The 23,453-nt window shown below is 39.3% G+C and overlaps 1 protein-coding gene across 1 annotated transcript in view; it reads left to right on the top strand.

The window, feature by feature from the left end:
* Positions 1-23,453, top strand: part of LOC112254117 (receptor-type tyrosine-protein phosphatase T) — a 491,368-nt gene that overhangs the window by 348,949 nt on the left and 118,966 nt on the right. The window contains exons 15-18 of the mRNA XM_024426355.2: positions 1,891-1,920; positions 5,777-5,928; positions 19,074-19,151; positions 19,357-19,398. Of these exons, the coding sequence (XP_024282123.1) occupies positions 1,891-1,920; positions 5,777-5,928; positions 19,074-19,151; positions 19,357-19,398 (302 nt within the window). The remainder of the gene's footprint in view (positions 1-1,890; positions 1,921-5,776; positions 5,929-19,073; positions 19,152-19,356; positions 19,399-23,453) is intronic.

The raw sequence follows: 23,453 nt of genomic DNA on the forward strand, positions 1-23,453 counted from the left end.
CACGTTAAGATTGTTTTGAGGAAAAAGGAGGAAAAACCCTAAATTCTCTGGTCCAGATATACAGGATCTGCATTACAGACATATCATGTGTCCCGTGTAGTGGATTAAAATGTTGGAGATATCTGTAATCTAATTCCACCACTACTTCTCATATTGTATGAGATCTTAATCCCGCCTCACATGAGCTCATAGTGAAAACATCAGTGAACCATTTCAGTGAACCATTTACAGCAGTGGGCTACATCATGTTTCTTGGTAGTCTTAAATCTACTTTGAAACAAAAGTATACACCTCACACACATGGTTATGAGTTTTAAAAAGACACCTGTACCATGTCAGATATAGAGTTGAAATGTATTAAATGTTTAGTTTGCGTCCCAATATTACACTTTATATACATCCCGGAAGACTGAAATATAATGTAACTGTTTGACATAGCAACACCGGATAGTCGGATGTTTTAATTTATTTTTTATTAATTCTGAAAGGATGAAAAATATGAATAACAATCCACCTATGAGGCCACCAGGCACTTTGACTGCAGGAAAGGGCGTCCAGGTCTATCAAACAGAGGACAGGTTTGAAGAGAAATGTAATCCAATATTATATCTGACTGCAGCACACACTGTAGGTCTATAATGTTGATTCCATTAAGACATCTTGGATATCTACATGTCTTAATCCTTGTTTCTTCATAGTAATAGGGGCAATCATGCAACTTTCAAAATGTCATGGCCAAATCAACTCAATAATTGGTTTAATGTTACTTAAAAGGTGATTTGGCCATTTAAAAAATTTCACAATTCCCCCTATGACTTCCATTGATTGTTAGCTAGTTTAGCGGTGGATAAAGTTAGCTGAAGTGTATGCCTGTCTAAAAGAAAACCGATCCATAGATTATATTTTCTCCTAACCCAGAGACATTTTAAATTGAGGAACCATCTAATATCAAGTCGTAAAATCCTGAAATTCCCCTTTAGTGTAGTAAGTGGGTATCAATTGTACCAAAAAAGACTACGCTAAACACATCACTGCTTATCATAAACAGACCAGTGAAGAGTTGCTTTCAATGCTGTAGGTATTTGTCACACACATTTACTCATTTTGATATTTTCAATATCAACATGTTTAGGAACTACAAACCCTTAAAAGAAACAACAGATACCATCTGCTTTTCAGTCACAAATCTCTGCTTGCCAATTCCTTCAACGCTCTCTGCATGTCATTTGTGAATGATCTACCTCTCAAAAGACACTCACACACCATGCATACTCTAATTTCCACGCTCAGGTTTGATATCGTTCCTATAGTAGTCAAGGTGTCAAGCGTTGCTTTTTCTCTCCATCTCACGAAACAGAATGGCAGAACAGTATGTCATTAAAACATCCCCTCCCCCTCTTTTACTCTCACTCCTCCTCCCATCCCCACTCTCCTATTTCTCTGTTCTCCCAGACTCTCATTGTCTATTCAGACAATTCCATCTCTCTCAAGGAGTTTCAATTTGATGGGGAGCCAGATGTGCTATTTATTCTTTAAATTTGGGTGAATTATTAATGAATTATTTAAATATGTATTGTTTTGGGTATATTTATTTTATAAAATGGCACCAGGAATTTGAGTAGAGTACTGTTGCAACTATATAGGAGCACCAGTCCAGCCTTTACTATAGACAGGTGGTCCGTAGGCACTTCCAGAGCTCAATGGGAGAGTTGGTTTAACTGGATTGTAGACAGACAGTCCCAGGCCAGCAGCACATCAATGTCTTTAACCCGTTCTTGTCACTTCTCCATCAGCTCTCCTAGACGTGGGTATTAAAGAACTAACTAATGCAATCTGTTTGTCCTTTTTGGGTGCTAAATTTTGTCCCACTGGTCTACCTTCATGCTTCAGAAGAAATGCATATTCCTACTCTTATTACCTGTAAGTAGCATTAAGGAAATACCCTTTCCCAATGTGATGTTTCTCTTTTTTTATTATCCTCACTTATTTTGTTTCTTGTTTCTCATGTTCTTGTATTACTAAACCACTGAAAACCTATTTTAATTAAGCCCTATAGACATGCAATTGTCCAGTTACTGTTTATGAAACAATTGAATACAGCAAACTCTACAACTAGAGAATTAGGTTTAGATTATTTAACTGTAAGGCTTTTTTCATGGTCAGTTATGCTGCAAGAAAAAATATTACTTCAATACCAAGTATTTTCTCAATCAGACATGCCATGATGGACAAAGTATCTCAACACCTACACAAATAATATTCATGCATAGCCCCCCCGCCCCAATAAAATATTTTCCTGTAAAATATTTTCCTGTGGACCCATGTCTAATGTTAATGTAAGCCTATTGTAACTCCTAGTCCCCATTTCGCAAAGCCTCATGTAAGTTTAGACCTAGTTCCTGCAAAAGCTACTTTCCTATCTTCACCGAAAATGCTAGACTGCATTAGACAGATCTAAATGTTCAGTTCCTAACATAGTAGAACAGGCATCATGAAGACTTAAAACTGCCTGAGATCTTTGACCTCAAAGAAATTACTTATTTACGCAATTAAATTGATGGCTATGCAATTAAATTGATGGCTATTACAATTTCACACTGGATGAATTGTTTAGTTTGCTTAGTACCGAGTGTGCAAAAGCGTGGCTCTGGGATGTTGACCAGGCATGTAAAGGATTTAAAGTGTTTCAGAATCCACAGTTCTGCTTCTGCAGCTGTATGTATTTTTCCCTTTTCCTCAAAACTCTTGCAATATAGATGAAAGTTTGTTGTTGACTCCCAGTGGTCATTGCCTGGAGCTTACTCTTGAGCAGCTGTCATGCAGGTTGAGTAGAAGGCCCACAGGCTAGTACAGGCCACAACACAGATATACTACCCGGGTGTGTAGTTCAAACAACATTTCCCTACTCACATGACCTATATGAGGATGCACTGTAGGCCACTTGTTTCTTTTCGTCCCCTGTTAATATTGTTTCAATGTCAGTGCAATTAAGGCTTTCACTAATTTGAGTCTTATCTTTGGGGTCCTATAGTGTTTCCCAGAAACAACCACACTAGCCTCAATCTCTACTCTAATCTTAATTAAATAATCTATTATTTAGCTTGAAAACAGCAAAAACGTTTTGAATCACCAAGTCAGTCTTACTTTCCAATGGCATTCCTTCAGACCTGTCTCCTTTGTGTGTGTGTGTGTGTGTGTGTTGCATGTTGACCATGCTGTAACATACCCATCCTGCTAAAGCGCATGCTGACACTCACCTCACCATCACGGCTGGCTGCTTACTCACTCTCACAAAGGGGTTTTGTAGTGAACATTTGCAAAACTGAGCTTGATATGTTTCTTGGTGAGCATTCTTTGTGTCCTCTGTATGCATGATGAGACAAAGGTAATAACGTACCCGCTTGCCCTTGATATAACGGAAAGTTATCGATGTGAATCAACAGGATTCACATCGTTAGCATGATGTGGCAGATGTCAGAAGCAGATAAGATCAGATATTTGTGTATGAGCAATGATATAACAGTGTCATGTAGCCTACTACCACATGCTTTAACATGTGGGATAGACATGAGTAGCTTAATTGCCTGACCTTTATCACAGGTGTCACAAAGTTAGATCATCCATTCAAACTCTGGCTACCACTTGACTGCTTATGACAACTGTTTAAATCATGGATGGGTAACTCCAGTCCTCGGGGGGCCTGATTGGTGTCACAGGTTCGTCTCAGCCCCAGCTAACACACCTGACTCCAATAATCAACTAATCATGATCTTCAGTTTAGAATGCAATTAGTTTAATCAGCTGTGTTTGCTAGGGATGGGGGGGGGGAAAGTGACACCACTCCGGCCCCCGCGGACTGGAATTCCCCATCCCTGATTTGTCATAAGCAGTCAAGTGGAAGGCAGAATTTGAATGGACGATCTAACTTTGTAGCTCCGCTACAGACATTTTATTGGGCTAGTACAATATTTCAAGATTAGATACAAATATTGTACTAGCCTAATAAAATGTGGCAGACCAGTCATTTGTGGAGACAATAGAAGGCCAGACAGACAGTGCAGAGATAAGTTAAGTGGATAGATACACAGAGGAAAAATTGGTATGGCACACTAGAGAGCAGGCCATACTGTATTAAAGCTGATATGTGGCCTTACTGCCGGCTTTCTTTTTCTCCCTTCTCTCTACCTCACTACACTTTCTATTCCCTCTCTACTTCACTCCCTACATAAAACTAGCATCTCCCTCCCCCCTATCTGTCAGCCTTTTAGACTATGTACAGAAAATCTTTCTTCCTTCCGCCTCTGTCATTCACTCTCTCTTTTATAGTAGAACCCCATGTCCAAATCTCTCCTACTCTTCTTTCTGTCCCACCACTTTCTTCCTCTGCCCACTTTCAAAGTAAGTATAGCAAAGTCGCCACTATAGCCACCAATCAATACTTGAAATTTGAAGCCTACTACCACAGCTGTACAAGTACATTGTAGGTTGTGGGAAGGTCTGCCTGAAATGATGAGAGCAAAATTATTACAGAATGAATATTTCAGAGGGCTCCCTCTGTGACATCAAAGTAAAAACACATCACATGTCCACCACCATTCACACACACCCACACTTACTTCACATACAAACATCCATGCTCATGCTCGCTCGCACACTCATGCACATTCAGACACAGCTCCATATTGCCACTATATTAAGACCTGGAAACGTATGTGGGGGAAAAAAGGTGCCTACAGATATGACCATCCTGTTATTGCTTCTTGACTCTGAGGTTTTGCTGATGCAGCATTTGCCTCTGTCCTTAACCCCAGCTGCTGAGGAAGCAAAGGACCACATTTGTTTGCAAATGGAAACTGTACTGACTATCATGCTTCCATATTCCACAAGGCCTGTCCTGTTTAAAGACGGCTCATAAATGACAGAATTTCCCAAAGGAATTCTGTTGAATGCCTTTATCTGCAAGAGCTAAAGCGTCCTTCCAACTGATTTTCATGGGATATGTATTTATGCAACGCTCATCAACAGGCCTTATAGATACCTAAACCTTTGTAATAACTCAAGCCTTGTCTGTCCAACTTCGGAAGCAAATCGAGGAGTATTAAACTACACTGCAGTTATTAGTCAATCCCACCACCATGGAGTCTGTTGAAGGTCGTTATAGAGGTAACAATGATTATATACTGTAGTCTCAAACTCATCTTTGAAACAGACTGACTAACAGTGAAGTATTTGCTAGAATATAGCCCTTTGAGCTCGAGTAAAATGGTAGGCAACTGTTGTTTTTTATTCCTTGAGAAACAGTCCAATTAAGTGCCTGATTTGCTTTGTTCCACATGGCAAGCTTCTGACTTTGAAACCCACAAGTTTCTTCATAATATCATTGAGACATCCAAAAACGCTGAGAAAACTAATCATTTTCATCCAAACGAATGATTGGCCAAATCTGCTATCAGTCACTATGACTATGAGGCCTGCAATGGTCAGGAAGGGTTCTAATTCCACAATCACAGGCCAGTAAATAGTGATTTCACCACATGGAATAAATCATTGCAGATTATTGAACAGAACACACATGTTGCCTTAAATGCAACAAATAGCCCAAATTATTTAGCTGCAAAATACTAGATACTCAACAGTGCATAACATGGCCACTCTTCACTTTTTACTCCTTTACCTTTATTTAGTAGTACAAGTTTGATGTATGATTTCTGTGTACTTCAACTACACCATTCTCTGGTCTCTGAGTGACACTGTTTGTTTTGGGTGGCGGCTTAAGGAAACTGGCCAAAAAACAGAAGGAGACAGCCAACAGCAGCACCCAGCGGGAGATGGGGCTGGTGGGCACGGCTGACAAGAGCACCACCAAAGTCAGCACTCTGCACAAGGACGACCCTTTCTCCACCAGCAGCCAGGACCTCAATGGTTTCAGTGAGTCAAGCAGGATCTATTAATAAAATTGCAAAATTCCCAAAGTTCCTCAGAAGTTTTTCAGAAATCCCGGTCTGTACCAATTCCTGTCAGTCCTAGCCTGTTTTCTCTTTGGTCTCTCTTCCCCCTGTTCCACTCCTATTACCCTAATTTACATGCATGGTGTTACCCTTGTCTGGAGTTTAATTCACACTTAATCTCACATTTCCGTGTGCTGTTCTGTTTTCTTTAAAGGTTATCTCCTTTAAAGTCTGCTTTGTGTCCTCCTTTGATCACCACATAATAATTAGCCAGGCATCTGTTGGTTTAACAGCTGGTTTGTCATTCTCACTGTCTTTACCATACTGGATGACCATATTCATGTAAAGTGCAACATATCCTCAAATACTTCAGCATTAAACCATAGTGCACTTAAGAGTCACATCTCAGAATACAACATTAGAGGTGGGTTGCAAACACTTCAATTCAGTGTAATCTGAATCCACCAATGTATTATGGCTCTGTTTACAAGGTTCTTAGGCACCCACCCCGATACAGCAGTAATGACCATGAGTGGATGCCAATTGCTCTTCTCCAAATGGATTCCATTTCAGCTCCAAATCAAGTTACTGAAAATACTTTTCAATAACACACTTCAGCGAAAGGCGAATAAGGTTTGGCCATTTTCTCCAAGCTGTAGGTGTGGTCCAGCCTGCTGTGTGGCAGTAGTAATTATGAGGGCCCTCTGAGAAGCTTTTTCTGGAGAAAAGGTCACATTGGCTTCTGGGAAGAGATTCATTTCAAAGTCCAGGTCAGCTGGAGAGAAAAAACGTCTAAACTAATATGTACAGTAATTGCCTTCATCACACTGTCCATACTTCACCTCTGCATCTAACCCAATTACGAAAATTCCCTATTAGCTTTTAAAACTTAAGGATAAAAGGAGAATATGCCATGTATGTTATTTCTGTAACGATTCTGTGAGGAAACAAGTCCATCGTTAACTGAATTGTACTATTTTGGTCGTCATGTATTGTGTCAGTTCCCAAATCGCCTGAACGTCCGATTTCTCTTTTCGTTTTTTGATATAATTAGGGGTTTACCTTCACATGTTCAAAACTCAAGCATGGATTTGTATTTTTTTCTAGTATGGCACACATAAAGAGGCCATGAGTAACTTGGTCAAAAAAAGGCCGTCGACTGGGGTATAGGTGGCACTGTTATAAGCAGTTTCACTTAAACACTCATACCCACCGCCACATTTGACCTAGAGATTGAATGGAGGCGTCCTTCCACATGCTGAACAAATTTGCCTCTAGGATCCAAAAGGTCCGTCAGGATAGATTTTCCTCCATCTTGGACATTTTTGAAAACTTTTGAAAAATGTATTCTCTTGAACCATAAGTCTAAATAAAACCAAATTCTATATGTAGGCCCATGGTATATATTATAAGTTGGTGTGACAAAAGCTTTGGTTAAGATTGCTGAGTTACTGATAAACCAGGAGATCAGATATTACGTGTCCATTTAAATCCACTTCACAATGGCTTATCAACTTTTTAGGGTCATCAAAGACATTGCCATGGTGAACCAAGTTAAGTTTAACATTACATCTTAAAAAATAAGGAAACTATTAACAATTAACTTTAACTATGTAATGCTAATACTTTAAAATAATAATACAAAAATATTCTCATCGACTAAAAGTCAGATTCCCTTCAAATTTGGTATCATCACAATAGTCCCTAAAGAGTTTGAGAAAATAACATTGATGCATTCAAAGACGGCCACACTATACCAGTAGATACATATTAGCACATGCGTTAATATGCTACACATGCAGTGCCTTGGGAAAGTATTAAAAACCCTTGATTCTTTCCACATATTGTTACGTTACAGCCTTATTTGTAAAGTTGATTTTTTAAAATCTCAATCTACACACAATAACCCATAATGACAAAGCAATAACAGGTTTTTAAATTTGAAATATCACAAAAAAGTGAAATATCACATTTACATATGTATTCAGACCCTTTACTCAGTACTTTGTTGAAGCACCTTTGGCAGCGATTACAGCCTTGTGTCTTCTTGGGTATGACGCTTTAAGCTTGGCACACCTGTATTTGGGGAGTTTCTCCCATTCTTCTCTGCAGATCCTCACAAGCTCTGTCAGGTTGGATGGGGAGCGTTGCTGCACAGTTCACAGGGTTCAAATCCGGGGTCTGGCTGGGCCACTCCAGGACATTCAAAGAATGGTCCCAAAGTCACTCCTGCGTTCTTTTGGCTCTGTGCTTAGAGTCATTCTCCTGTCTCCCAGTCATTGCCGCTGAAAAACATCCCCACTGCATGATGCTACCACCACAATGTTTCACTTTAGGGATGGTGCAAAGTTTCCTCCAGACGTGACGCTTGGCATTGAGGCCAAAGAGTTCAATATTGGTTTCATCAGACCAGAAAATCTTGTTTCTCATGGTCTGAGTGTCTTTAGGTGTCTTTTGGCAAACTCATAGTGTAACAGTTGTTAAAGTACTATGTGAATTTCACCAGGTTCATATATGAATATGTCATGTTGATTTGTTATTATGCATGCCTGCATCCTGGGAGTAGGGGAGTGTGTACTTACGTTTTGCCCTGCGTGCTTGTGCTCAAATTATTTTGATGCACTATGAGAGGTAGGCACGCTTTTTCTGTCATCTTCAGAAAAGTTTGATTCTTTTAAACACAAAGTCATACACACCGTGTTTTGTTCATGAATAATGTTGTATATTCAAAGGTTACTCATAGGTGGAAGGTATTGTTAAGATGGTATTGTTAAGAAATTGTACTTTTTAGGATGATATCAACATTCTGAATTCAACATGTGGTTAATAGCTAGCTAAGGTATTAGCAGGCTATTGTATGTGTGAACGATGGCTAGCTCCTCGAATGATCCCAGTCCCTCCTATTGTGCATCTGTTGTAGAAAGAGGCGACGATTCTCAGAACATACTGTATGTGCTCTACAAATGTTTTATTTCCTTTTGGACGCAGGTATGTGGTTTTATCTATGTAAAATATGTTATGTATAATAAGGAGAGGCTGAACACATTTTTGTATTAAAAAATCATTTTGATGCAGTATGAGAGAAAGAGGCGACGATTCACAGAACATATGTGCTCTACAAATGTTTTATTTCCTTTTGGATGCAGATGCAGGATGCAGAGAGTGAATTCTGCTTAATTAAAACTACCTTATCTCCAATGTCCCACATCTATAGTCTCAATCAACCACACACAACGCAGTGTTACAGCGGTGCAGTACAGCACCGGTTACAATAGCAGGCTGTCATGTGCCTTTTACTGAGGTGTGGCTTCCGTCTGGCCAATACCATAAAGGTAGCGGTGGAGTGATGCAGAGATGGTTGTCCTTCTGGAAGGTTCTCCCTTCTCCACGCAGGAACTCTAGAGCTCTGTCAGAGTAACCATTGGGTTCTTGGTCATCTCCCTGACCAAGGCCCTTATCCGATTGCTCAGTTTGGTTGGGTGGCCAGCTCTGGGAAGAATTCCAAACTTCTTTCATTTAATAATGATGTAGGCCACTGTGTTCTTTGGGACCTTCAATGCTGCAGAAATGTTTTGGTATACTGCCTCAGATCTGTGCCTCGGAGCTCTATGGACAATTCCTTCGACCTCATAGCTTGGTTTTTGCTCTGACATGCACTGTCAACTGTGGGACCTTGTATAGGCAGGTGCGTGCTTTTCCAAATTATGTCCAATCAATTGAATTCATCACAGATGGACTCCAATAAAGTTGTAGAAAAATCTCAAGGATGATCAATGGAAACACGATGTACCTGAGCTCAATTTCAAGTGTCTTGGCAAAGGGTCTGAACCTGTTTTGCTTTGTCATTATGGGCTATTGTGTGTAGATTGCTAATGGAATCATTTTATTTAATACATTTTAGAATAATGCTGTAACGTAACAAAATGTGGAAAAAGTCCAGGGGTCTGAATACTTTCACGAAGGCACTGTACTTTGTTTTTGGGATGGGGCATTTCTGTTTCTGGGAGATGCTGAGAATGCAAATATCCTTTCGTAGGATATATGAAGTGCAGGCTTATGGGGTCAATTTGAATTCAAAATAAAATGTATTGTAAAAACGAAATATTAAGTTTTTAAACATTTATAGAATTGTAAGCAAAAATAATGATATCAAAAGCAAAACAAACAAACTGGCAAGCAAGTTAGAGAGAGCAAAACTAATTTAAAAGCAAGAACAAATTATTTGAAAACTAATGCTAATATAGTTTTCAGGTATACCTCTCCAACTATTTTTTTAATATAACCTTTATTTAACTACCGTAATTTCCGGACTATAAACCGCTACTTTATTCCCAGGCTTTGAACCTCCCGGTATTTACAATGACTCGGCTAATTTATGGATTTTTCCCGCTTTCAAAAAAACTGAGCACCGTCACATAATGCCGTGTTTCGTTAAAGCCTATTTATTTTTGTTACAAGCCGTGTTTCGTTTAAAGGCTGTGTAAAGTTAATTTGTTTCAATGTACCGGTAGGCACCTGTGGCTTATAGACATGTGCGGCTTATTTATGTACAAAATACATATTTTTTAAATAATTCAGTGGGTGCGGTTTATATTCAGGTGCGCTTAATAGTCCAGAAATTACGGTAGGCAAGTCAATTAAGAACAAATGATTTACAATGACGGCCTACACCAGCCAAACCCAGATGATGATGGGCCAATTTTGCACCGCCCAATGACGGCCTGTTGGGATACAGCCTGGATTCAAAACAAGGTGTCTGTATTGATGCCTGTAATTCTGACATGCAGTGCCTTAGACCACTGCGCCACTCTGAAGCCCCAACAACCAACCCTATTGAATCCCTTTCACCTATGCTATTGCCTGCAGTTACTACATGTAATGGCTAAGCTTCCTTAAACGAAAAGGCCACTTCTATAAATGTGTAAATACAGGTTTGGTTCCTTACTCATTTCCATAGATAAAGCGAGAGTTGCTGATGTAGTTCAAATGTATTTAGTACTCACAAGTTAATTGTCCCTTGTTTGTCACACAGATTCCAGGTTGGTAAGTAGTGAAAGAAAGCATTATAATCCACATGACGTTAAACAGGTTTCAAGTGATTTGATTGGCAAAAGGTAAAATCCCAAAGTACAAAATATAAGTAGGAACATGCTAATTAAATCCAAAAGAAATGGAAGCAACATCCAAATGAAATCCAAACAAAAGAAACAGTAGAAAACTGAAGCTCTACTATGCATCTTTCATCAGGTGCAATGACCTGTCCTAATGAGTTACTGACAACATCTTTACCCTTAACCCCTTCATTCTGCATTTTACAGGCAAACTATAGGTGTCACAATAGCATCCATAAAAGGCTTCTAATATACAAATTTAACTAAATGAACAGTTTACATACATTCCTGTACAATAATACGCATTTTCTATACATTTATAAATATTTCATAAATCAACCATAATAAGTTCAATACATTTTCTTTCTAACACTGCCTTTGGTTAGGTTGGCTAGTTTTGGAGTGGCGGTTCATTCTAACCCAACCGCTTGAGACAAACACTTTTTGCCTTGTCTCCATTCGTCCACATGGTTGCTGACTGCGCTTTGCTACCACTGACAAAAATTGTGAAGATGGGCCTTTCGTTTTTGTAATAACCCAAAAAAACAGATACCATGGGAGAACATATTCATGTAAGTAAATACGTTTTGAAAATGTAAAAAAAAATGATGTACTATTAGCTAAATAGCTAGCTAGCTACCTACCGTAGGCCACTTTGTAGGCTAACTCCACTGAGCTGCTAGCTAGTTAACTTTACACACTGTTTAGTGAATTAATTGTCATCCACTAGCTAACTTCCTATTAGCTAGCTATCTTGATGTAATCATTGTTAATTAAAAACACAGGCTACAAATGCATTTGTAGATGACAGTGAAATTGCAGCTCCAGATGTCAGTAAAGAGATAGTTTAGGCTAGTACTGGATGGGGCAGGTCATTTTGTGGAGGACATTAGGAAAATATTCTCCAGTTCCAGTCCCTAGAGGGGAAAACTAGAGATAGCAACATAGTAGTCAGTGCTGTCTTATTTGAGTATAATGAAAGCCTGTTTCTTTGTTTTGTTTTCTGTCCTCAGATATGGAAAGCTGTGAAAGACTGTTTGCAGATTAAAAGAGATCGGTTCCAATGAATGTCTCAAGAGACTAAGGGTATATACTATATCCCATGGACTATACTATGCAGCGGTGTAAAGTACTTAAGAAAAACATACTTAAGTCGTTTTTGGGATATCTTTACTTTACTATTTATATTTTTGTCAACTTTTACTCCACTACATTCCTAAAGATAATAATGTACTTTCTACTCCATACATTTTCCCTAACACACAAAAGTACTTGTTACATTTTGAATGCTTAGCAGGATAGGAAAATTGTCTAATTCACGCACTGAAAGAGAAAATCCATGGTCATCCCTACTGCATCTGATCTGGCTGACTTACTAAACACAAGTGCTTTGTTTGTAAATTGTGTCTGTGTTGGAGTGTGCCCCTGGCTATCTGTAAATTTAAAAAACAAGAAAATCGTGCTGTCTGGTTTGCTTAATATAAGGAATTTGAAATTATTTTTTACTTTTGATACTTAAGTATATTTTAGCAATTACATTTACTTTTAAGTATATTTAAAACCAAATACTTTTAAAACTTTTACTCAAGTAGGATTTTACTGGGTGACTTTCACTTTTACGTGAATCATTTTGAACTAGTGTCAATATTGATTAATCACAATCCTGCAATAAAGAGGGCAAGGGGTTATGTCTCCAATGTCAATGTTTGTGTCGTATTCTCAATTGAACATTTCCTTTTTGTTTAGTTGTAATATTGCCAATCTATTTTATTCGATTGTTTGTCTCTCTCAGTATATCTGCCATGTGAATGCATTTTTCATCTTATCATATGGCATGCATCGCCAATGCGGCCATAGGCCTACATGGCATTATTGACTTTATGGGCAGGTGCAATGCACCCCTTGTCATCTGAAGCAGAGAATAGCTAAACACACATATTGTTTACTTGTTGATCTATATGTTCTCAATTTAAAATGATACCAGAAGACAATGAATGAGGAAAACCATACTCCAGATTTTATACATGCCTTTTAAATGCTGACATATGCTGTGACGTGGTAAGGTTGGACCAAGGTGCAGAGAAGAGACCAGACGAGGAATCAGTGGTTAAGGATAAACATAATGCTTTACTGAGAAACGGTAGCCGCAGGATCGGAGTACGCTTGAAAAAGATTGTTTAAAAAATAAACACTAAGTCACACACACTCACACACACACACACACACACACACACACACACACACACACACACACACACACACACACACACACACACACACACACACACACACACACACACACACACACACACACACACACACACACACACACACACACACACACACAGTAAACAATTCAAGCTTCTGCAAAGGACCACAGAAAACACACCTCTTTTAACAGGGACACAATCATGAAATAATAAGACACACCTGAGTCCAATAATAGTCTCTAGGGCGGTCTCTGCCGGCCTCTGGTGCCAGGAGGAACCATGACATATACAATTGTTTAGTACAAATCCAACCCTTGTAATTTGGATGCAGTATGAAAACAAGGAGATGACAATTAGGCTGCAGGAGATGAACATTACAGGTAATATTATTATGAGGTTATTATGAGGTTATTATGAGGTAATATCATATTATGAGGTTCATTTGATTCATTTTAGCAATCTTGCAGCTGTGTTTGTAGATAGAACAACCATAAACTATGTATCACTGATCCTGGATAAGCTAGAGACTGGGCTAACATAGCTAACGTTTTAGGTAAATAATATGCTCTTTTATCCACATTTATTTTTAAGTGACTGTGAAAACCAGCATGCTGCAGCACATTTCAATGGGTAAATAGCATTCTAAAAAGTTGTTTGTTATCAGTTCTTGTTTTGTTTAAATTTTTAGGGCTTGTGACGTCATCACTTTACCTCTGTGTATCCTGCTTTTTGATTGGTTTAGAATTAACCTTCACTCCAAAACTAGTGGACCTAACCAAAGGTGGTAGCTGCAGGCAAATGTGCCAAAATTCGCAATCGAATAAACTGGCTGTGAAAACAAAGAAACAGATGGTGAAAACAAAGTACTGAATAACCTAGCGAAAGTCAGTAACAGCAGGCTTGAGCATAGGCGAAAAGGATTGAATAGGTTTTGTTGTTGGAAAGGTTTAACTGAACACTATTAAATAACTGTTTCTTGAGTTTTTCTTTTGCTTTAAAATTATTTTCTTGCAGGTATTTGTTTTTGCATTTGATATAATTTTTGGTGTTTACAATTCTATAAATGTTGCTTTATGTTTTTTATCTCAACATTCATTATTTCACTTTTCCCTCAAAATATAATTATACATTTTCAACTTCAATGTATTTTATTTTGAAGTAGTAACTACCAACTTCAATGACCTTTAACTTAAAATGAAAACATACCCGCTTGCTAGCTAGCTACAGTGTTTGAGTCATGTCAGGATACTATAGCAGTAACTTTTGATCAAGTGGACTTTGTCTCATGCAAATGAATGTTATATTTAAATTATGTAGACAAACGTTGTGAAGCATTGCGATTAGTATATCTGTATAATCACATATTATTGCCCTATCTTGTGGTCTGAACATAGTGAAAAGTGGACATTTAGTCTGCAAAATTAGAAACCGGAAATGAATTTCAACTGTGAGAGTGTATTTTTTGGAATACTAAAGTGGAGTGTGACAAATGAGATTTAAATCTACACGGTAATGTTTGACTAATTGCACATAAAGGAAGATAGTTCCTACATGATTAGAGTGCTTGCTGTGTTATCCAACTGATCTTGTGTCCCTTCTGTCATCCTGTGAACTAAAATCCATAATTTCCCATCTAATTTGGTCATATATCAATGAAGAGAAAGTCTCTTGAGACATGACAAAAAAATCCCTGCTCCATCACATGCAGATGTTGGATCTTAATATGACCCATTTCATCCAGGAGAATAATGATCCTGCAGCAGGAAGATTTGAAAGGATATTTCATGTTTAGAATCACCACCAGGGGCAGCTGGAAGTAGTGTTTGTAGGATATACAATAACTTAGATTGCAGGTCTACTGGGCGTCAGTTCAAGTAGCCTATGTAAGCTACGCGCAGGCTACAGCACGTATCATGTGATTATGTGGATTATAATAAATTGACAATATTTGTAGTGAGTAGATGCATTTTTTGTTAGGGAAAATGTATTTCTGAGATCAATTGTTTTATTATATGTTCAAGGCAAGCATGAGGCAAAATAAATGTATGTTTGTCTCAGATGCATGTGTGGTCCAGCGGGTACAGCAGCTGACAAGGGCACATATGGGGCGGCAGGGTAGCCTAGTGGTTAGAGCATGTGACTAGTAACCGGAAGGTTGCGATTTCAAACCCCCAAGCTGACAAGGTACAAATCTGTCATTCTGCTCCTGAACAGGCAGTTAACCCACTGTTCCTAGGCCGTCATTGAAAATAAGAATTTGTTCTTAACTGACTTTAAAAAAATTATATATATATAAATATATATATGGGTTCAAATCTGGCCCACTACTGACCTTTGAATTTTTGGAACTAGTCATTTCCAAACTGCGCAAAAATATAAACACAACATGCATCAATTTCAAAGATTTTACTGAGTTACAGTTCACATAAGGAAATATGAACCCTCAGACAATCCCACAGGTGAAGAAGGATGTGGAGGTGCTGGGCGGTAGTGGTTACACGTGGTATGCGGTTGTTATGCCAGTTGGAAGCCCTGACAAATTCTCTAAAATCATGTTGTAGGCAGCTTATGGTAGAGAAAATTACATTAAATTATCTGGCAACAGCTCTGTTGGACATTCCTGCAGTCAGCATGCAATGGCATGCTCTCTCAAACCTTGAGACATCTGTGGCATTGTGTTGCGTGTCAAAACTGCACATTTTAAAGTGGCCTTCCATTGTACTGCGTCATGATCAAATCAAAGTGTATTTGTCACATGCGCCAAAAACAACAGGTGAAATGCTTACTTTACAAGCACTTAACCAACAATGCAGTTTTAAAGAAAATAGCTCCCCCCCAAAAAAGGAAGAGATAAGAATAACAAATAATTAAAGAACAACAGTAAATAACAATAGTAGGGCTATATACAGGGGGTACCAGTACAGAGTCAATGTCAATGTGCGGGGCCCCCGTTGTCGAGTTAATTGAGGTAATTATGTACATGTAGGTAGAGTTATTAAAGTGACTATTCATAGATAATAACAAAGAGTAGCAGCAGCATGGAGGGGGGGGGAGTGCAAAAAGTCTGTGTAGCCATTTTATTAGCTGTTCTGGAGTCTCATAGCTTGGGGGTAGAATCTATTTAGGAGCCTCTTGGACCTAAACTTGGCGCTCCGGTACCGAATACTGTGTGGTAGCAGAGAGAACAGTCTATGACTAGGGTTGCTGGAGTCTTTGCCTGTTTCTTCGCAACATTTCTGGGATTTTTTATTTCAGTTTATGAAACATGGGACCAACACTTCACATGCTGCATTTATATTTTTGTTCAGTCTATATAAAACGACGGTTGCTAACATGTATGGCTGCATTTCAGATATATTTGTGTACATTTGAATGTCGCAGTGATATGACTTAAAACCTCTTGGGAGGCTGCGAATTTTCGCAGCTTTTTGTTAAAAATCGCGCAACATTTCAGCGCCCTGCTACTCATTCCAGGAATATAGTATATGCATATGATTAGTATGTGTGGATAGAAAACACTCAGACGTTTCTAAAACTGTTTAAATCATGGCTGTGACTATAACAGAACGTCTGTTTCATCGAAAAGCGCAGGAAAATCTGATCACTGGAGATGGAAAAAAATATCCATGCGCCACTCCCATGAATTGTTAAAGGTGAACCGTATTTAATGAGGCCGAGCTTGCAGTACCTACAGCTTCCACAGGATGTATAGAGTCTCCTCATTTGATTCTGATTTGATTCTTGGTAGATCCGACCAAAGGGAACCGATTCCCTCCGACCACCGACCTGAGGCATTGTCTCTGTGTTTTTCCGGACATTTTTTCCACACGCCAACTATCGAATTTACATCGCCTCCTGATGATTTTTATAGCTTATTAACGTGTAGTAATACCTAAAGTTGCATTAGAAAGGTATTTCGAAGTGTTTTGTGAAAGTTTATGTCGACTTTTTAACTTTTAAAAATGACGTTACGTTATGAAACGCTATTTTTTTCCGTTTATCACACAGTCTTCATAGATCGATATCTAGGCTATATATGGACCGATTTAATCCAAAAAAAGACCCAGTATTGATTATGGGACATCAAGGAGTGCCAAGAAAGAAGATGGTCAAAGGTAATGAATGTTTTATATTTTATTGTGCGGTTTGTGTAGCGCCGACTACGCTAATTATTTTTGTTTACATCCTCTACGGGTCTTTTGGGGTGTTACATGCTATCAGATAATAGCTTCTCATGCTTTCGCCGAAAAGCATTTTTCAAATCTGACTCGGTGGCTAGATTCACAACGAGTGTAGCTTTAATTCAATACCTTGCATGTGTGTTTTAATGAAAGTTTGAATTTTAACGAAAAACGATCAGTGACGCTCTAAAATATCCGCTGACTACCCGCTGATTTGATCCCCGAGGGAACATCCTCCCTAAGAAGTTTAAGTCTATAGCTTTGAGCGAGCGAGAAAACATTATTTTAAGATAGCGAGACTTGACTGACCCCTCACGGAGAGAAAGAGAACTGCTCCTTTTTAGACAATCACGAGGCTCATTTGAATTTGAATTATCCGCAACAAAAGAGTGATAAAGTTACGTTTCCCTGCATTAATGTCCCTGGCCACTAGGAGTGCCGCCTCTGGATGAGCGTTTTCCTGTTTGCTTATGTTGGTGTACAGTTCATTGAGCGCGGTTTTAGCGCCAGCATCGGTCTGTGGTGGTTTGTAGACAGCTACAAAAAATACAGATGAAAACTCTGTAGGTAAGATCTGATATCTGTACATCTAAGTATGCAAAGCCTCCAACACAGAATGTTCTCCCTCTCATATCAGTATTCTTCCTGTACAACATCTTATTCATTATTCCTCCCTATCATTATTTATGGAGTGTAATGTGGCCATCAGAATAGGATAGTACCAGGGGTGTTGGGCACTGGTTGTACCTAATGAGGCAGAGAAAAATGCCAACGCAGCATGGGGATCTAATATTTACAGGGACGCAGGTAAATAACCTTTTCTCTTATTGCATTCTCGTGAAACATCTTTTGCTGGTATCTCGTCTGCATTGCTGCGAAAGCACTTTTCACGTGCAGTTAGTACTGTAAAGTTTAGCATCTTTGCTACATTAGCATACAGTATGCATAAATCCATGAGATTTTATCTTTGAGTAGAGGAGATACTGTTGCGCATTAGCATGTAAAGCACATCGTCAGAGTGAGATGAAGGAGCTAGTCTGTGGATAAGTGGTTTGCATAGCAGTATGTAATATGACGTCGATTATTGTAAAAACTCCATGTGTCAGAATCCCATTTGTCCGCATTTCATGTTTGATAGGCTTGTAATGTGAGTTGTTGAAGGTGAGAACTCATCTCTTTCACCATATGGTGCCGTTTTCTGAACCCATCATGGTCGGCTCACTTGTGGTACATACATTTGCTCTTTCTCACTTCTCACTGTCTCCTTTGGGATAGTTGGTTAATGTACTGTAGACTCACCTTATTGTAGAGACTTACCTGCATGTCTGTCTAATTAACCTTTATTTAACCAGGAAAATACCCTTTGAGTTTTGAAACCTCTTTTGCGAGGTGGACATGGTCAGCAGGAAGTAGTCCGCATGTAGATAGAAAGAGCACAATACAATACATTAAAAACAATCCCAATAGTCAACAACATTTTCCCCTATCAGAGCATTAAAATCAACAAGCGATACCCTCTCCTGCAGTAGAGAGAGTGCATTGTGTCTGGATATTGTATCCTGTTTGCTGTGTTGCTGTGTCTTCGAGGTCTTTAACATCTCCCCCTTGTGTTTCTTCCCTCAGCATCCCCCTCTCCCTGCTCCTTCTCTGTGCAAGGCAAAACCCTGCAAAGCAAATCCCTTTTGAATTCCTACTACTCAGGTACAGCCATACCACTCGGAAGACTCCTGCTTTGTAGTGTATCTACATAAGGCAATGCAATATTGCTCTTTCTGGTCTCTTCAAAGTAGAACATGTTGAGAAATCAAACTGTAGATTGTAACATTTTCTAGGGTGTACATTTGTGATGCCTGGAGTTCAATATTCACTGTGTCTTCTTCTTTTCCTGTGTCGTGACCGTCTGTAGTGTCGAAGGAGGCTGTTGCAGTCCCTGCAACAGCATCAATCGGTAAGAATCTTCTCTCCATCTATTCTTGCATCTTCTTCCATTATCTTGCTTTCGTTTTTCATAGGTGTAGTTTAGATATCTGGTAATGGATTTAACATACAGACATTCAATCCACACATTATTTTCACTCATATCACATTGAAGACCATTTGCCATGACCACTGAAATAAATCAAACCTAACAGCATGTTAACAAGATACTGCAACAATACATAACGTAGTATAACTACTTATGCAAAACAGACAGCACTCCCAGTGTCAGGCCATGGCCATGCTGCTGGCCCAGGGCAGGCTGGCATAGGTCTAAAAGGAGATCTTCTGCCACTGCCCATAATTACACAGGAGTGTGATGAGATCAGATCTAGTGTGTTGCAGCCGGTTGAATACTAATGGCCGGATGTTGCCCCTTCAGTTTACAGACGGCCAGATTGAAATGTCAAATCCATTTCTGACTCTTTTTCACTCTCTCCCTTTCCCCTCCACCTTTTTCTCGAGGCAGATTGACCACCTCTTTGCCAAGTAGATTTGCTGAATGCTGAAAATATGCTTTTTGGTGCTTTGGTAGAGAGGTAGATCACTCTCAGCTGTTTCTCCACCGCCTCCTCCTCAAGTCAACTGGCAGCATCTCTCTCCAATTCATTGGTTTATGTGCTCCAATTCTAGAAGGTTGTTGACGGTATCCCCACCTGTAATTGGTCACCTCCTGGTGCATGTTCTGCATACATTTCGTATACCCACGGTTCCACACGGTTGACCCGCAAAAAAAATCAGCTGGCGGGTGGAATGAAAACATTCTTTCAAACCGTGGGTTGGCTCGCGGTTCAAAACAATTATATTGTGGGTCGGAATTTTTTAAAATCAAAATAATATTTGTTTTACAAACCCAGGAGCTTGTTGTGTTGCATTGGGATGCGAATTCCATTCTGTGAGCAGTGAGGCAGACATATAGGCTACCAGCCACACACACAGTGGATTGTGGACCTGTCCATTAGTTGTGTGGTGCTGAAACATATGTTTAATCCCCCCACGTGAGAATACATTGCCAAATGTACTTTCTCTGGCTAGCCTAGCTCACGCGAAAATGGCTAACGTAGGCCTAATCGGAAGAAATATAAAGAAAGGTTATGAAATACAACATCCTGGAAACAGGTGCGGTGTGAGTGAAATCCCTGGTTTGGTTTGGAAGGATTTTGGAGACATTGTAGACAAGGACAACAACACGGTAGATGGACAGATAGCCAGCAAAAAGTGAAAGCAGGTTTTTGTTTATGATAGGCTAATTCAGTTTATTATCAACTAAATATGTTAATTCAGCCTTTCGTTCATTTAGTCCATACGCAGGCCATATCAAGTTTAAAATGGTCTACTAAATAAATGTATTTTTGCAGCCTATATTCGATTCTGGGAATTTTTTTATTGAAGTTTCAATTAAACTATTTGATTATCTTCACAGTATTGAATGTAAAGGTCTTGTTTTGTTATGTCAGCTATAGGTTTTCATTAGGTAAAAAGGCTAATTAGAAGGCCTTTTTTGTCAGAGCGATTTGAGTTGTTAATGTGCCGTATCTCATTGTAAAAAAAAGTAATGGCATGGTTTCATTCTACACAAATGTTGAATAAACATGCAGACAAATTAATTCACGTAGGGAGGGGAATAATAGCCTACTGCTCTGGAGTCAAAAAAATTAAATACATTTGTTATTTGGACGGTCACTGATCATCTCTCAGGAAAACAATTATATGTCTCCAAAATCCTTCCAAACCAAACCAGAGATTTCACTCACACCGCACCTGTTTCCAGGATGTTGTATTTCATAACCTTTCTTTATATTTCTTCCGATTAGGCCTACGTTAGCCATTTTCGCGTGAGCTAGGCTAGCCAGAGAAAGTACATTTGGCAATGTATTCTCACGTGGGGGGATTAAACATATGTTTCAGCACCACACAACTAATGGACAGGTCCACAATCCACTGTGTGTGTGGCTGGTAGCCTATATGTCTGCCTCACTGCTCACAGAATGGAATTCGCATCCCAATGCAACACAACAAGCTCCTGGGTTTGTAAAACAAATATTATTTTGATTTAAAAAAATTATATGTGGCTGGGTCGGGTTGAGGATAAAAATCTGTCCTGATATCGGATATCAGGTGGTGCTCGGGAATTTATGTGGCCGGCGTGGGGCGGATGCGGCTCCAAATAATGGACCCGTGCAGGACTACTTTGTGGTATATCTTCTGTTTGGTCTAAGTCAGGTTTTTGTTGATGACTTTTGTTTAACGGAGCAGATGTTTTGTTTTGTCTGCCTGCCCCGGGTACTGTAAGATACTGTAAACACGCGGTTTGATCTCAAGGCTGTCTGTAAAATATACTTTCTACTGACCTGTGGATCAAAGGGAAGGAGTGGTGATCAGCTGGGTCCTGAACGTTTTAGATGTTCAGTATTGTTATTCTTGCTTTAGAAGTATCCCTCAGAGCCTCAATCTCACAACCATGTATTTTAAACATTCAGTATTGTTACTCCCGCTTTAAAAGTAGTCACCTGAGGCCCTCATTCTCAAAATATTGCACTGAATATTCTAAATGGTATCCCCTAAGACTCCTAGAGAGTCTTTGTTCACCCAATTCATATCCACCAAGTGGGACTACATGTACTTTGATTGTGATTTTAATGTATTCAAGTGTTTATATTAAAGTTATAACTGAAGTAAGGGACAGTGAAGGTCTGAGCCTACCATATATCCTCTTCTCGGTATCTGGTGGCAGTCAAAGTGTTCCTTCCTCAAGCACTATTGTTGACAGAGAAAATCACAGTAATGGCCCACAGACCCCCTTCTTCACTGGACGGGGGAGAGAAAGCCAGCTTTCAGCAAACAGAGCCAAGCCGGGGGAAAAATAATCTTGTCAAACATTACAGCAGGCAGGGTATGACAGGCAAGCAAGCAAGTCCAAAGTCAAGGCAACATTTATTGATTTCAGCAATACATTTGTACTGCGAGAGATCTGTAAATTACCCATAGTACAGTACATTCCATAATCATCTAGTTTCAGTCAATAATTTAGCTTTGCCTATTCATTTTAGTCTGACACAGTTCTGCGAACGCCAAGCAAAAAGGAAAATAAATAGGGATGAGAGGGAGAAGCAAGAGGTCTTACTGTGGAGGAAGGAGCTTCGAAAAATCCATACTCTCATGTAAAGCTTGGCTTAATTTAGCTCTCTTTGTATATCAGTCTTTGGGTTTCGATGGCTCAGGTGTTTCTTTTGGGATGCAAATAGGCATCATTTTGTGAACATTACATTCCAATCATTGACACAGTTTCCTTAACTGTTTTGGAGATAGCATGAGACCACAGCTGTTCAATGTGCATGCTTGCATGCTTAGCTAGTAGTAGTGGTGTGACCTTGAGTCAATTCACTGTATATTGATCATGGGCCAGTTTATAAAGTGGCACGTAATATTGTTTTCTGCCACTGCAGGCAGTCTATTAGATATGACTGATGATGCTGTACATTTCCATTTTTCCTCTGCTTCTCTATCTTTGATTTAGTCATAGGCATTTTAGCCGCTCTGCAAGTGGGCTGTGTCTTTAGATGTGACTTGTTATCAACACCAAGTAATCAATGCTTCACCAGAGACCAAAGAAGACAGACAGCGAGAAGGAGAGGCTGGAGAGAGTCTGTATCCAGTCAGCTGTGTTCTGTCTGTGGGCTGGGCTGTGGCGTGTCAGGCAATTCATTTTTTTATGAGCATGGCCTTATTTTTATTACCTAGCTCAATGTAACATTGATAGGTTTAGGCTACTACATTATTTTGCACTATACCCATCATGACGTTGCTACAACGAGTCTACAAATGAACGTTTTTAACGTAGCTGCATAGGTTGAGAGACAAATAGGAGTAATCAAGGTGACAGACAGTGACACATTCAACACCTTCTTGCACGGTCTTGCCTGCATCTAGCCGATCCGGGGTGCTTAAGCATTAGTCCAAACAGTTGCAAAGCATTCCATTTAGCAACTAAAGCAGAAGTTTCTATTGGACAAATTCAAGTAGTTC

Source organism: Oncorhynchus tshawytscha, linkage group LG07, assembly GCF_018296145.1.
Source record: "Oncorhynchus tshawytscha isolate Ot180627B linkage group LG07, Otsh_v2.0, whole genome shotgun sequence".
NCBI lineage: Eukaryota > Metazoa > Chordata > Actinopteri > Salmoniformes > Salmonidae > Oncorhynchus > Oncorhynchus tshawytscha.